This window comes from Phalacrocorax carbo, chromosome 19 (genome assembly GCF_963921805.1).
Source record: "Phalacrocorax carbo chromosome 19, bPhaCar2.1, whole genome shotgun sequence".
In the NCBI taxonomy this organism is placed as follows: Eukaryota; Metazoa; Chordata; class Aves; order Suliformes; family Phalacrocoracidae; genus Phalacrocorax; species Phalacrocorax carbo.
The window spans coordinates 9,447,076-9,460,856 of record NC_087531.1 but is presented as its reverse complement, the minus strand read 5'-3'; the positions used below and the strand labels follow the sequence as shown (position 1 = coordinate 9,460,856).

The 13,781-nt window shown below is 56.8% G+C and overlaps 1 protein-coding gene and 1 pseudogene across 1 annotated transcript; both read right to left on the bottom strand.

Annotated features, from left to right (window-relative positions):
- Position 1: 1 nt before the first annotated feature.
- On the bottom strand, positions 2-1,695 carry LOC135316333 (complexin-3-like; annotated as a pseudogene).
- A 609-nt stretch (positions 1,696-2,304) lies between these two features.
- On the bottom strand, positions 2,305-12,157 carry MATK (megakaryocyte-associated tyrosine kinase). Its single transcript, XM_064469511.1, is given in 11 exon segments — positions 2,305-2,968; positions 3,108-3,194; positions 3,553-3,748; positions 3,857-3,927; positions 4,106-4,190; positions 4,283-4,551; positions 5,569-5,798; positions 6,148-6,253; positions 6,665-6,778; positions 6,989-7,045; positions 11,926-12,157. Coding segments are annotated over 10 exon segments (1,350 nt in total). The 5' UTR covers positions 6,998-7,045; positions 11,926-12,157; the 3' UTR covers positions 2,305-2,785.
- Between the last annotated feature and the right edge of the window lie 1,624 nt (positions 12,158-13,781).

The following is a 13,781-nucleotide window of genomic DNA, read 5'->3' as shown; positions in this document are numbered from 1 at the left end:
TGTCACCCGTCAGCAGGGTGGGCAGCGATGCTACATCAGGGTGCACTGCTTCACCTCGTCCATGCTGCCCAGCGCATGGTCCTGCAGCACTGGCAGATCCACCTCCCGCAGCTTTGTCAGGAAGGTGAAGGTCCTGGCACCGCCATCCTCCTCCTCCTCCTCGCTGTGCACCATGGCGGCCAGCTCCTGGGGCAGCGCTACAGCGCCACCAACCACGTGCAGCTGAGCATCGTCCCGCTCATCCTGCATGTGGGTGGGAGAGGGCATTGGGGGTGTGGGCAGACCCGGGCGCCCACCGGCCCCGGGGTGGGGGAGAGCAGGTCCCCCGGGGCCGGCCAGGTGCTGTGGGGGCATTGGGGATGCTGGGGGGACACCGGGACTGCCCAGTTCCAGATTTGGACAGCTGGACAGATGCACAGGCAGGCGGATGGTGCAGACGGACACAGCAGCCGTTTGCTGCCCTCTTCAGGAATCATCTCCCGTCCTGGGGGAGGCCTGGCAGCTGCCCGGCCTGGGGCTGTCCCGCAGGATGGGGGGTCTGGGGGAAGACCCCCGAGATCCCACTGTGGGTGGGCTGATCCTTACCTGGGCCAGGCACTACTTGTCCTGCAGGTGCATCCGCACGGTGGCCCGTTCTGCCTTCCTCTGCGCAAAGACCTTGTCCTGCTCGATCCTGCAGCAGCCGGTGCCACACTGTCACCCACCCCCCCACCGAGCCCCCTGCCAGAAACACCCCTGGCATCACCCTGGTCCTCTGGCAGCAGCGTGGCTGTGCCAGCCCTGGGCCAGGGTTGCAGGAGAAGAGGATGCAAAGGTCTGCAGGAGGGTTGCAATGGGGATCTGGGGGCAGGGGCCACAACCTGCCCCTCCAACCCCAGCACCCGGCAGAGATGGTCAGTGATGGTGCCTGTTGGAGGGACTTGCTCCTCCTGTGGGCTCTCAGCTACCAGATGCTGGGCCACCGGGTCCCCACAGCACCTGGACCCAGGGAGGTGGGAACTTAATGTAATCCTATGCTGGTCCCTGTCATCCCTCAGCTCCATGGGTGCTGGGCTGGCACCAGACACCCACTGCTCTGGGGCACTGACACGCAGGGGTGCCCCTTGTCACCTATGGTACACTGAGCCACTGTCCCAGCCCTGTGCCAGCACCCACAGGGACCTCCACTCTGCCCCTGTCCCTTGCCCCAGCTGCCTCCTTGTCCCTGTCCCACCCCAGGGACAGCCCACAGTGGGTGGGACGCTGGTCTCGGTGCATGGGGGACCCCAAATGACCCCCTAGCCCTGGCAAAGCCTTACTTTTCCAGCAGCTGCCGCTGGTACTCCTCAAACTCCTCGTGGGCCATGCCGTTGGGCAGCGTGGCTGCCTTGCCATCCTTGGGGGCCCCTTTGGGTGGCTCCTCCTCGCCCCCTTGAAAGCTCTTCAGGGTGGCCATGAAGAAGGCGGCCATGGGTGGGCGGCTGTGGCAACCCATGCCCTGCTGCACCCAGCACCGCCAGGTCCCTGCCCAGGGCAGGTGCCTGCAAGGTCAGCGGGACCAGCTGTCCCAGGGGCACTGCGGATCAGGGGTGGATTAAGGCATTAGGAGGGGAAGCTACAGCCACCAGGGTGCAAAGACCTTCCTGCACCTCTCGCTGCACCCAAGGGTGCTTGGGAGGAACCTCGGTCCAGGGGGACAGCAAGGTGCTGCCCCATTGGGGTAATGGGGAGGCAGAAAGAGCCGCCGAGCCCCAGCGCACCCTGGATCAAAGACCCCCATTGCATGGGCCCCAATGGAGGGCAGCACCCACAGGGCTGGATCCTGCTCTGGGGAACCCTGCGCTGTGGGCACCCAGAGCCACCCACACCAGCACAAGGGGCTTGGAGGTGCAAGAAGTCGGCGCAGAGGAGACACAAGAGGATTAGCTGAAAAAACTCAATCCAAGGTCAAAGGACTGGAAGGAAGACAAGGCGGCAGGTGGGTGCACATGCACAAACACATAGGCTCACATGTGGCCCCGTGCCCCCGTTAATCCCGGCTCCACCGAGCCTTCGAGTTTGCTTGGGAGACAGTGGGGCAGGGGGCTTCCTGCTGCCGGAGGATGTGCCCCGCTCCCGTAATCTATATGCAAGTGATTCCCATACAGACTCTGATTAAAAGACTAATCCCTGGCTGCACAGAGCCCCAAGGGAAGAGGGGCCAGGCTGCGTGCGGGGGGCTCTGGGGGCCAGAGCGCCTGTTATCCCCCCAAGCCTTTCTCTGTGCTTTGCCAGGCTGCAAGTGAGAGATAGGCCTAATTTGAGCCCAGAGGCTTAAAGATGTTGTTGAACTAATTTATTTGATTTAATCAAAAAGCCCAAATCTGGGTGGTTTAGCTGGCTGTGCCCAGCCTCCCTGTGCGGGGTTTCATCTTCCAGTGAGTGAAGATGTCCCATCCTGTCCCTTGTCACTGTGAGGGGCAGCTTGAAGGGACTGCATGTGGGGCACCTGTCATCCAGGGTGGGGTATAGCCCCCCTTGGGGGCTACTCTCCCCACCCCAGCAGGTCGAGAGAGATCAATCCCATGGGAGCTTTCTCTGAGCTGGGTGGTGGGAAGAAGGACCTGTCCTGGGATGGAGGGAGGCTGTTGCCTCCTCTTCAGGCACCCTGGGGGAGGAGAGGACCCCCCCAGCTGCTGCCCCATCTCCACCAGAGAGAGCAGTGCTGCGGGCCACCCCACTACCCGACTGCCCCTCTCTGTGCTGTTCCCAAGCCCAGCGGGTCCAGGGGAGCTTCTGGCCATGGGTCCCAGGAGTGGGATAGGAGTTAAATGTCCCTCAGGTGCTTCAGCTCCTTCTGCAGCTTCTCCATGAGTTTCTTGAAGGATGGCTGCTTGCTTGGCTCCAGCTCCCAGCAGCCTTTCATCAGGGCATAGACGGCGGGCGGGCAGCCCTCGGGGGGCTCCATGCAGTACCCCTGCTCCAGCAGCTCTGTCACCTCCTTCAGGCTCTGGCAGAATGGAGAAGCCAGCTGGGACCCCCTTCCCTGCCCCGCTGGGGGCTCTCCCTGGCCAGGGGACAGTGGGATGTCCCTGTCCCATCGGTGCCAGCGGGGTGTGACCTGCGGCACCCCCTGTCACAGCACTCACCAGCTTGGGGTAGGGCGCTCACCTGAAGGAGAAGGTTTCCCACAGGAGGATCCCGTAACTCCACACATCCAACTTGGAGGAGAATTTCTGCGGTGGCAGGAGGAGGGGAGGCTGAAGGCAGCTGTGGGCTGTGCTGGACCCCCATCACCTGCCCCCTGCCACCCCCAACTCTCCAGGGTGTGACCCCCGCTCCCTTCCCATTACCTGCATGGCCCTGGGTCCACCCCTCCGCTTCCTGCCAGAGCTGCCCCAACCCCTGCTACATACCAGGGTGAGGGCTGGTCAAGACAGAGCCTCAAGTTCGGGAGATGCAGGGCTGAATGTGCCAGAAGCCTCCACGGGGCAGGAATGGGTTGGTGGGAGGGGGGACGAGCAAGGGGGACCCAAGAGGGCAAGCTGTTTTGGGATGACCCCCTGGCTCCCTGCCCTTCCCACCATTGCTCATGTTGTGTTTCAGGGCCTCCGGGGCCGTCCACTTCATGGCCAGCAAAGTGGCATCTGCACTCTTGGGATTGACCCAGGCCAAGCCGAAATCGCTCACTTTGGCCACATTCTCCTTGGAGATTAGGATATTGCGGGCAGCCAGGTCCCTGTGCACCAGCTTCTTGGACTCCAGGTAGTCCATGCCCTGGGCCACATCCCTGCCATGGCCAAGTGAGGCAGAGTGTTGTGTCACCGCGTGTCCCTGGGGGTGCCCCGGGGGACGCAGAGCACCGGTCCCCAGCCTGGAGGGAGGGAGATGGACTTACAGAGCGAACAGGAGGAGCTGCTCTGTCGGAACAAGTGCCCAGCCCCATGTGCGCAAGTTCACCAGGTTGCCCTGATAGGGGAGGAGAAATGCATGAAGACCAATGGGACGGAGCCATGCAGAGACTTTGCCTCCCGCAGGGGCTGCAGCAGCTGGTATCCATCCAACTCAGCCCCCCAAACAGGGATTTTGTTCCCAAATCTGAGCAGTGACAGGTCCCAGTGGCCGAGGACCAGCCAGGTGCTCTCACCTTGCTCATGAACTCCATGACAATGTAGAGGCCGTTGTGCAGTATCACTCTGAGCAAACACACTAGGTTTTTGTGCCGGACCTTCCTGAAATGGAGGGGATCTGGGTCAAGGGGGCACCTGCTCATCCCCAGGACACAGGGCAGGGTTGGGCTGTACCCCCTGCACAGGGCACTCACGTCATGGCAGCTGTTTCAGCAAGGAAGGCCTGGGCGGTCACGTCACACTTGATGTTCTTCACAGCCACTTTCTGCCCCATATACTCACCCTGCAGGACATCTGTGAGGGGACACAGGGGGCCATGCTGCCTTGTCCCCAAAACCTGGACCACAACCCTCCCCCACCATCCCCTACCTTTGGCCAACTCCTCCTTGGCTGACTTCACCCCGGTTTTCGGTTTGGGCTTCACCAGCTTGGTGCAGATGGCTCCCTGCTCCTTCATGTAGTGCTGCCAAGGAATGGACAGACAGAGGTGATGTGGTGATGCCGCCTCTCACCCCCAGGCTTGGGCTGTGGAGCTGGGAAATGGCCACAGGATGCTCCACAGGACCCCAGCACCATTGCCACCCTCGAGGGGCTTGGAGCCCCTTCAGCTTGGGCAGTGCAAAACACTGTGTTTCTCCCCAGCACTGCAATCCGCAGCCCCTGTCTCAGCCCTGCTCCCCTCCAGGCACAGCCGGGGAAACACTGTGACGGACCGTGGGTGATATAGGGTGCTACAGGTGAGCCACACAGCAGCTGATGGGGTTAAACCCCCCCGGCGTATGCTGCAGTGGCCAAGAGCAGTTTGCAGAGGCGACCAGAACAGAGCGGAAGCAGCAGGATGGCAGTTGCAGTTACAGAGCAGGACCAGGGCAGCTGAAAGGGGAAAGGACCTACCTGAAAGCAGAAGTTGTGTCTAAATGAGGAAAACATATGGGAGTGCAACCCCCCCGGAGAGGAGATGGGCAGCAGCAAAGACAGGGCAAAAAGACAGGGCAAAGATAGACCTTGAAGAGCTCGCTGGAAGGGTGAGAGCTAATGCAGCAGCCCCACGGGGTCAGCAGGCGAGCGGGCAGCTTGGAGGGGACAGAAACACTGCAAAAGTCTCAAAGCCTTGGCAGGGCTCAGACTTCGTCCAGGGGTGGCAGAGGCATGTTTCCAAAATGCCCTAAGCCCCACTGCTGCGTGAAGCACCGAATGAGCCGGGATGGGGGGGGAATGTGGCCCTGGGCAGGGGACCGGGACTGCTACCGGTGTGGCTGGTTCACAGGAGAGGACATCTCCAGGGCATCCCAGATCTGTCCATTGCACCCCAAACTGAGTGGGAGCCACACGTCTTTGGCAGGGACGAAGAAACCCAATCAAAACTGCAGGAGAAAGTGACAGGGACCTGCCACTGCTCTGTGTGACCCCATAAGGTTCTTGCCCTTGGTCTGGCACTGGCGGGGCTCCCTGCCTGGGGGCGGGGTGGGGGGGGTCTCACCTCGATCATGTCGATGAGGTTGGAGAAGTACAGGTGGCTGTCAATGCTGAGCGTGTTCTCCTTGTGCACCACATGGTAGTGGATCACTTCCTTGCCGAAGCTCACACAGAGCACATAGTCGCCGGGGTGCCGGATAGACTCGTGTACCAGGAACAGCCCGTCCTCAGCAGGCTGCAGGTCCTGCACTGCCTCCACCCCCAAGATCTTCCCGTGGAACCAGCTGGGGAGAGGGGTATTGGGGAGAGGGGCCATGCCAGCGGGCTTCCTCCACTGCCAGCAGGGAGACAGGGAGAGCAGAGCCCCTGCCAAAGGTACACAGAGCCCATTGCATAAACCCCCTCCCTGCAAGGTCCATCCAAGCTGGGTGGGCACAACTGGGGGCCTTTAAAGCCAGGCGCTGGCCCCAGCAAATCTCTCCCTTACCAGAGCATGTCTACAGGCTGCTCTGCCCCCAGCTGCCCGCCCAAAACCTGGCTGGGGGGAAAACGTGCTGGACTCATCTGCTGCCACAACTGGCGGGGGCTGATCTGGGCTGCTGGCTCCCCTGGGTCCCCCCTGCTGTACTCACAGCATGAGGCTTGAGCTTGGGGTGGACACGGATGGTGCTGCGCTCCCACAGCATGCTGGCTGACAGCAGACCCTCCTGCCCTGTCTCGTTGTGCCTGGCATGGTACCAGCCTTTGCCCTGGGGGCAAGAGAGTCTCACAGCAAGGGAAGGAAAGGGGGGATCCGGCTGGGAAGGGGGGAAGCTGGCTCGTAGCAGCTCAGCTGATGGCACTAGGGCCCCTGTAGCTGTACGCTTCTACGGGAGAACTTATCTTGGGCCGCATACCTCCGGGACACAGGGCTCTACCCACCCTGGGGACAGTGATGCACAGACACCAATATGATGGATACAAAATGTCCGTCTATTTAGCTGCGTCACACGCTTATATAGCTCTTGCGGTTCCTGTTCCTGCCACTCCTATGGGGAGGAGTCTATCTTTCCGTCACATCCCGTAATCTTCCGGTCGCCGATCCCTGTCTATTCCCCTACAGGCCCCCCCTTCCATGCCCTCTCACAGCAGCATGTCCCCCAAGGACCCATTGGGCTCACCTCTGCGGCCTCGATGATGGTGACCACGTCACCCTTGCGGAAGGCCAGCTCCTGGGGCTTGGGTTTGGTGTGGTCATGCTTGGTGACGCACTGTGTCCCAGAGGGCCAATGCTTCTGCAAGGGAGAAGGCAGCATCAGCAGGGGCTGCAAGAGCTGGGTCCCCTCTGCCTCCCACAGCCATAGGGGCCAGCCCCCAAGGACCACGTGAAGGCTGGCTGGGAACAAGGGGGACTGGGCATGAGCCCCCCTCCAGCCCGCTGTGGTCCTGGGGGGACGTGTGGTCAGCAGGGGAAGTGCTGGCATCCCTGTGGCAGCCCCACTCACCCCGGACATGGTCGGCCATCAGTGCATCAGGGACTCCCTGTTGTTTCCTGCTGCCACCTGTGGAGAGGAAACCAAAGTGGGCTGTGGAGAGAGGGGGCCGAGCTGGCCGTCCCAGGCCACCGCTGCTGTCCCCACAGGCTCCTGTGGCCAGTGCACCTCCTTGCAAGCCTGTCCGTCACCTGGAGCAGCCCTGCACCGCAGGAGGGAGAAAAAGGCTTAGAGCAGATGGCAAACCCTGCCTGCACCGGCTGTACCCTGGGGGCACTCCTGTCCCAAACCCAGGTGGGAGCAGGACCCAACTGTCCTGGCCCCTGCCCCTTCTCCCTGCCTTGGAGTCCAAAGATGCACTCCACCTGCCACCAGTACCGCTGGCACGACAGGAGCCCATCGCTAAGGCTGGGGGGGGGGAATGCAGTTTTACCAGGAACTTGTTTAACTTCTTGTTTCAGCAGCTCCAAGTCATCAGGGCCATGAGAGGCACGGGCTGCGGGGCCCTGCTGATGCAGGACGTAGCAGGGCTGCTGCAGGGGCTGCCGGCCACAGGGGTGACGCTGATGGACAAGGCTGGGCCGAGGTGGGATTGTCACATCCGCTGGCTGCAGATGGTTGCGCAAGCCCCCTGTGCTCCCCCTGCCACCAACTTGTCATGCTGGGATGCATTTGACCACTTTCCAATTCAAAATTGTGGGTCCTTGCCTCCTAGAGCCCTTCATCCCCAGTGTCACCTCCATGGGAGGATCACAGACTCATACAATGGTTTGGGTTGGAAGGGACCTTTAAAGATCATCTAGTTGCAACCCTCCTGCCATGGGCAGGGACATCTTCCACTAGATCAGGTTGCTCAAAGCTCCATCCAACCGGGCCTTGAACATTTCCGGGGGCGGGGCATCCACAGCTTCTCTGTGCAACCTGTTCCAGTGTCTCACTGCTCTCACTGTAAAACATTTCTTATGTCCAAGTTAAATCCACGCTTTTTCTGTTTAAAACCACCACCCTTTGTCCTGTCACTATAAGCCTTGGTAAAAAGTCTTTCTTGTAAGCTCTCTTTATATATTGAAAGGCTGCAATAAGATCTCCCTGGAGCCTTCCCTTCTCCAGGCTGAACAAGCCCAACTCTCTCAGCCTTTCTGCATAGGAGAGACATTCCAGCCCTCAGACTATTTCTGTGGCCTCCTCTGGACCTGCTCTACCAGGTCCATGTCTGTCTTGTGCTGGGGCCCCCTGAGCGGGACGTGGGGCTCCCAGAGGGTCTCACCAGAGTGCAGTAGAAGGGTAGAATCACCTCCCCCAACCTGTTGGCCATGCTGCTTATACAATTGGCTTTCTGGTCTGAGAGCGCACATTGCTGGTTCATGTCCAGTTTGTCAACCACCAGTACCCCCAAGTCCTTCTCCACAGGACTGCTCTCAATCCATCCACCCCAGTCCCTACTGATACCGGGGATTGCCCTGACCCAGGTGCAGAACCTTGCACTTGGCCTTGTTGAGCTTCATGATGTTCCCTCCAGCCTGTCAAGGTCCCTCTAGATGGCATCCCCTCCCCCAAGTAAATCAACTGTACCACTCAGCTTGGTCTCACCTGCAGACCTGCTGAGGGTCCACTCAATGTCACTATACATGCTACTGATGAAGATATTAAATAGTATTGGTCTCAGGATGGACCCTTGAGAGACACAACTTGTTCCTGCCTCCCACTTGGCCATTGAGCCATTGACTGTGACTCTTTGGACATGGCCTTCCAGCCAATTCTTTATCATCTAACAGTCCACCTTCAAACCCATATCTCTCCAATGTAGAGGTAAGAATGTGTTGGGGGACCATATCAAGGCCTTACAGAAGTCCAGGTAGATGACATCCGTAGCTCTACACTGGTCCACCGATGCAGTCACTCCATTGTAGAAGGCTGCTAGATTCATAAGGCACAGTCTGCCCTTGGTGAAGCTGCTTTGGCTGTCTCTAATCACCTCCCCATCTTCCATGAGTTTTGATATATCTTCCAGGAGGATCTGCTCCATGTTTTTACTGCGCAGTGAGGTGAGGCTGACTGGTCAGTAGTTCCCATGGTCCTCCTTTCTACCCTTTGAAAAATGGGTGTGCTGTTTCTTTTTTTCCAGTCTCTGGGAACTTTGCCTGACTGCCATAACTTTTTCAAATATCATGGAGAGTGGCTTGGCAATTACATCAGCCAATTCTCTTAGGACCCTGGGCTGCATCTTGTTGGATCCTGTAGACTTAGGTGTGTTCAGGTTCCTCAGGTGGGCTTGAACCTGATCTTCCACAATGGGAGGGACTTTGTTCCCCCAGTCCCTGCCTTGAGGTTCAGGAGCTTGAGGGATGTGGAAAGAGAGATTACTATTGAAAAGTGAGGCAAAAAAAAAAAAAAGTTGAGTACCTCAGCTGGTTGTCACCAGCTCTCCCATCTTATTTAAAGGGGACATACATTTTCTTTAATCTTTTTCTGCCCAATGTACTTGTAGAGGCCCTTATTATTCTCCACATCCCTTGCCAAATTCCACTCCAGCTGTGCCTTAGCTTTCCTGATCCCATCCCTACACATCCAAGCAGCATCCCTATATTCTTCCTAGGACACATGTCTCTGGCTCCACTGCCTGTGCATCTCCTTCTTACACTTTGGCTTGACCAGGAGGTCCTTACTGAGCCATGCTGATTTCCTGCCTTCTTTGCCTGATATTTTTAACATAAGGGAATTGAGAGCTCTTGTGCTCTAAAAGAAAAATGTCCTTAAAGAGCTATCAGCTCTGTTCAGCTCCTTTGTTCCTGAGGGCAGTTTCCCATAGGATTCCATCCACTAATTCCTGAAATTGTGGATGGTGGGACTCAGTGGGCACCCCCCCCCCCCCCGCTGCCTCAGCAGCACAGGGGGCTGGAGGGGGGACAGCCCACCTGCTGGGGTGTTGACACCAAGCCTGTGTCCTCTGTGGCACTGCCTGGGCTGCTGTGCGTCCCCACACCATGGCATCCTCCCCAAACCCACCATGCAGTCAAGTCATGGTTTCTGTACGTTTTGTTCCGATTTCAGCACCCTTCCTCCAGATCCATTCTGCAGTTGAAATTTCTGTCTGTCACTGCATGGCAGATGCTTTCTTTCCTTTTCTAAAGGAAGGTGGGATTTCTCAGTTCTCGGCACTCAAGCTCTTCAGCTTTGCTAAAGACGCCATCCAATGAGATGCACATCCCACATGGATGAATCTGCTGCGTGCCCACCTTACTCCTTCGTACCAGAGAACTAGATAGTGCAAAGCTATCCCAGCAGCTCAGTGCTCCTCTCTGTTTCCAAGACCTCAAAACAACCAGGGAAGCATTGGCTTCCAGAGAAGAGAAACATCTGAGGAGGAGGAGAGATGATTTCATTCACGCACTGGTTTTCTTAGTGCTCAGTGAACACGAGAGCCTGGGCAGGGCAATGCAGGTCTGGGACCCAGCACTGACTGCACCGCTCTCGGGAAACCCCACTGCTGGCCTCTTGGAAACTTCTAGCAGGACAATGCCGCCTAGCTCTGCTGGGCTGGGAGAGGTGTGGGAGCTCAGTTGGCAACTTGGAGCAGAGATGACAGTCTTTTCTCTATTCCTCTTTTGGAGTGTAAGTCAGAGTCACTCCTCTGTATCACCAGCGGTAAACCCCAGCCTGTCTCCATGATGGCAAGGATCCAAGGACTTACCGTGCCAGTCCCTATCCAGAGCAAAAAAAAATGGACAACTGCAGCTGTTGCAAGGTTAACATTAGCAGGAAGCAGTTTTATCTGTTCTAGAAGCTGTTGTTAGCTAGCACAGACACCCTCTCATCCTGCAGCCCATTCACGCCACACTTGGTGGACTTAGAGATGCAAAGGCAGCTGCTCCATCCCTGTTCCGCAGCAGGCCCAGCTGGAGTCTGACATGACTGGATGCTGCTCAGCTCACTTCCAGGACGAGTGAGGACCTCGTGGGCACAGAGCTCAAGGACAGGGTCTGCTCCACACCCCTCACTGTGGTACAACCTGCTACAAGGAGGGACATGCTGGCTGAGCCAGGAAGGATGACCGTGGCTGACAGTTGGTGCTTCATTTTCTGCTGCTCCAGGACAGTAATTTCTGATGAAAAGAAGCAACTGTTTTCTCAGTCCTGCCCCGGGTGCAGACAGCAGGTGGTGCTTGGAAGGGACAGATCCTCCACTCTGAACACCAAAGGGCCTGGCTTCTCTTCTGCCCAGACGGCACTAGGGCTTGGAGTGCTGGAGATGCACCTGCGCACAGATACCTGCCCATGGCAGAGCCTGGAGACCAGCCAGTGCCTCCACCCAGCCGCTGGCGGGCAATGGCAGCGAATCACCTTCACTCACATGCCTTGTTCTTGGAGATGTTTAGTCCATGTGGTTCCCATCACTGGAATGAATGTTCCCACAAGCAGGATGCACGGGCAGAAAGCCTGGGAGGAGGTATTTTCCTCCCTCTTTGTTTTGGAGCTATCTACACTTTTTTCGATTGGTTAACCTGAGTATTTGCAATGAGGATGAGAAGTACAGAAACACAGTGGGGTTTGGTGGAGCCATCCCAACCCTGAACTGGAGGGTTCAGGCTTGTTTCCAGTGCAGTTACCCCAGCTGAGGAGCTGCCAGGACCCAATGGCACAGCGGCCGGAGGGGAGCCACGCGTTGGCAGATTGCACCTCTGCGCTGGAATTGGAGCCGGGTGCATTGTGCACACACCTTTGAAACACAAGCTGGAGAACTTTTTTTACAAACACCTGCCTGCACTAAGGGTCACTGGGACAAACAGCAAGTACAGCTCTCTTGCTGAAAAACGGGTGACGCCTGGCCATTTTCCCCACTGACCACAACGCTCTCACACTACAACGCTATGTCCATCCCTCTCCGCTCAGAGCAGACATGGCAATGCGTCACCTGCTCTCAGCAACTCTAACAGACCCTTGCACTTTTACCTCCCAGCAACGTCCATGGAGGGCCTTGCAGGCAATGATGTCTCAGGGCAGCTCACAGCTAAGCCTGGACTCAGATTCGTTAATTCCCGGAGAGTAAATTCTCTTTCATATGTAGCTGCAAAGCTTTATTTCGAAGGGCATGCTCCCAGAAAGAGGTACTGTGTTATTTCCTGATTTCTCTTCTGGTAAGGGCTGCAGATGCAGCGTCCCAGAGGTCCTAGTGCCTGCTGCCTGCACAAACATTAATCACCGATGACTCATTATTGAACAACACTTAACTTTTACCCTTTGAGGGCACAAGTAAACACCCTCACTAGAAATGAACTGGAGATCATCAGAGCCTATATCCTGCAGCTCCGTGTAGCACTCACAGAAAATTAGCAGATCTCCCTATTTGCATAGTAGATCGTTGTTACCACCTTGATTGCCACGATCCGAGCAGCTACCCGAGGAGGCCGTGCCCATGGTGGCAGCAGCCCTCCAGGGAGACTGAGGCTCAGGAGAGGATGGGGTGGGACTAGGGATCCTGAAGTCTAACCCCATCTCAGCACGGATTTCTGTGAGACTAGGGGAGGATGACCCAAGAGCACGGCTGCTCCTTGCTGCTTGATAGGGTATGAAAACACAGATGCATCACAGGCTGGAACGGGCAATTGCAGAGAGACCCTTAGAGAAATACCACTGCCAAACAGCAGTGGCTTATCTATATCCTCCAGCATGTGCAACGAGGGGGGAGGGAATAATCGCCTCCACAGCTCATCCTCATCATCCCAGCCAGAAAACTAGAGACCAACTTTGTACTAATGTTCAACATCTCCAATATTCTGAGCAAAATGGTGAAAAAGAAGAAAATGCGGATTCAGGCAAACACCATACTTTGTTAAGGGTTTTTGGGGATGGGTTTTTTGTGTGTACTTTTTTGTTTTGTTTTTAATAAAATGGTGTTTAAGCCTTCAAAAAAATAATTGGCAATTCAAAGGTGAAGGCAGCGTAGAAGAAAACTGTTCCAAACTAGCCAGTAGTTTTAGCTCCTGCTTATATTTTTCCATCAACAAACAACTTCCCCAAGCCATTCCAACTGGCCTGCTCATAGGATTCCTGGGACGTGTTTCCCCAGGAGTGCTCCCTGCTTTATCTTCTGGATTTGTAAGGTCTGTTCAAGCGTGAGAATAAACACAAGAGTACGCCCTTACAGCCCCTGTGCCACACTCCTAGGGCTCAGCATCAGATCTCCCGGGGTCTGCGCAGGACTCTGTGACAAGTGGCGATGCTTCGTGCTTTTGGGTTTTGCCACATCTGGTCATTGTTACAGACATGACCATGGCGCAAAGAACTCAGCATCACACCCAGGGAACAACTTGCTCAGACTAAGGAAATGGGCTTCCTTGTCCTACTGTAGGGCCAGCAAAGACTCCCACTTGCTCCTGCTGGAGCTGGTCTCCCCTTTCACATGTCTGGGTATCCGTCGCCCAGTCAGTGCCTCAATCTTTACCCACAGTACTGTTGGGTCATTTGTATAGAGGATCATTTGAAAGGGTATTTCACCCTAGATAATGGCTGCAGCTTTAGATGATGCCTTAACCTTACCCCGCTCCAAGCAGGCACACACGACACTGGGCTCAGATGCACAGTTTTGCACACTGCATGACCAGGAGCCAGACTGCTGCTTCCAAGAGGGATTCCCCTCCACCCCCGGCAGCCCCAAGGAGCAGTGTGGACAGCAAAGATGTTTTCATTAAATCCTTACAGAGCAAATGGCAATGTACAAATTTATGCCCCAGCAGGAAAGTAGACCGGGTATGCCCAAGGGATGGGGGAGGTACACTGCTGCAGCTGACCCCTCAGGTCATTACACC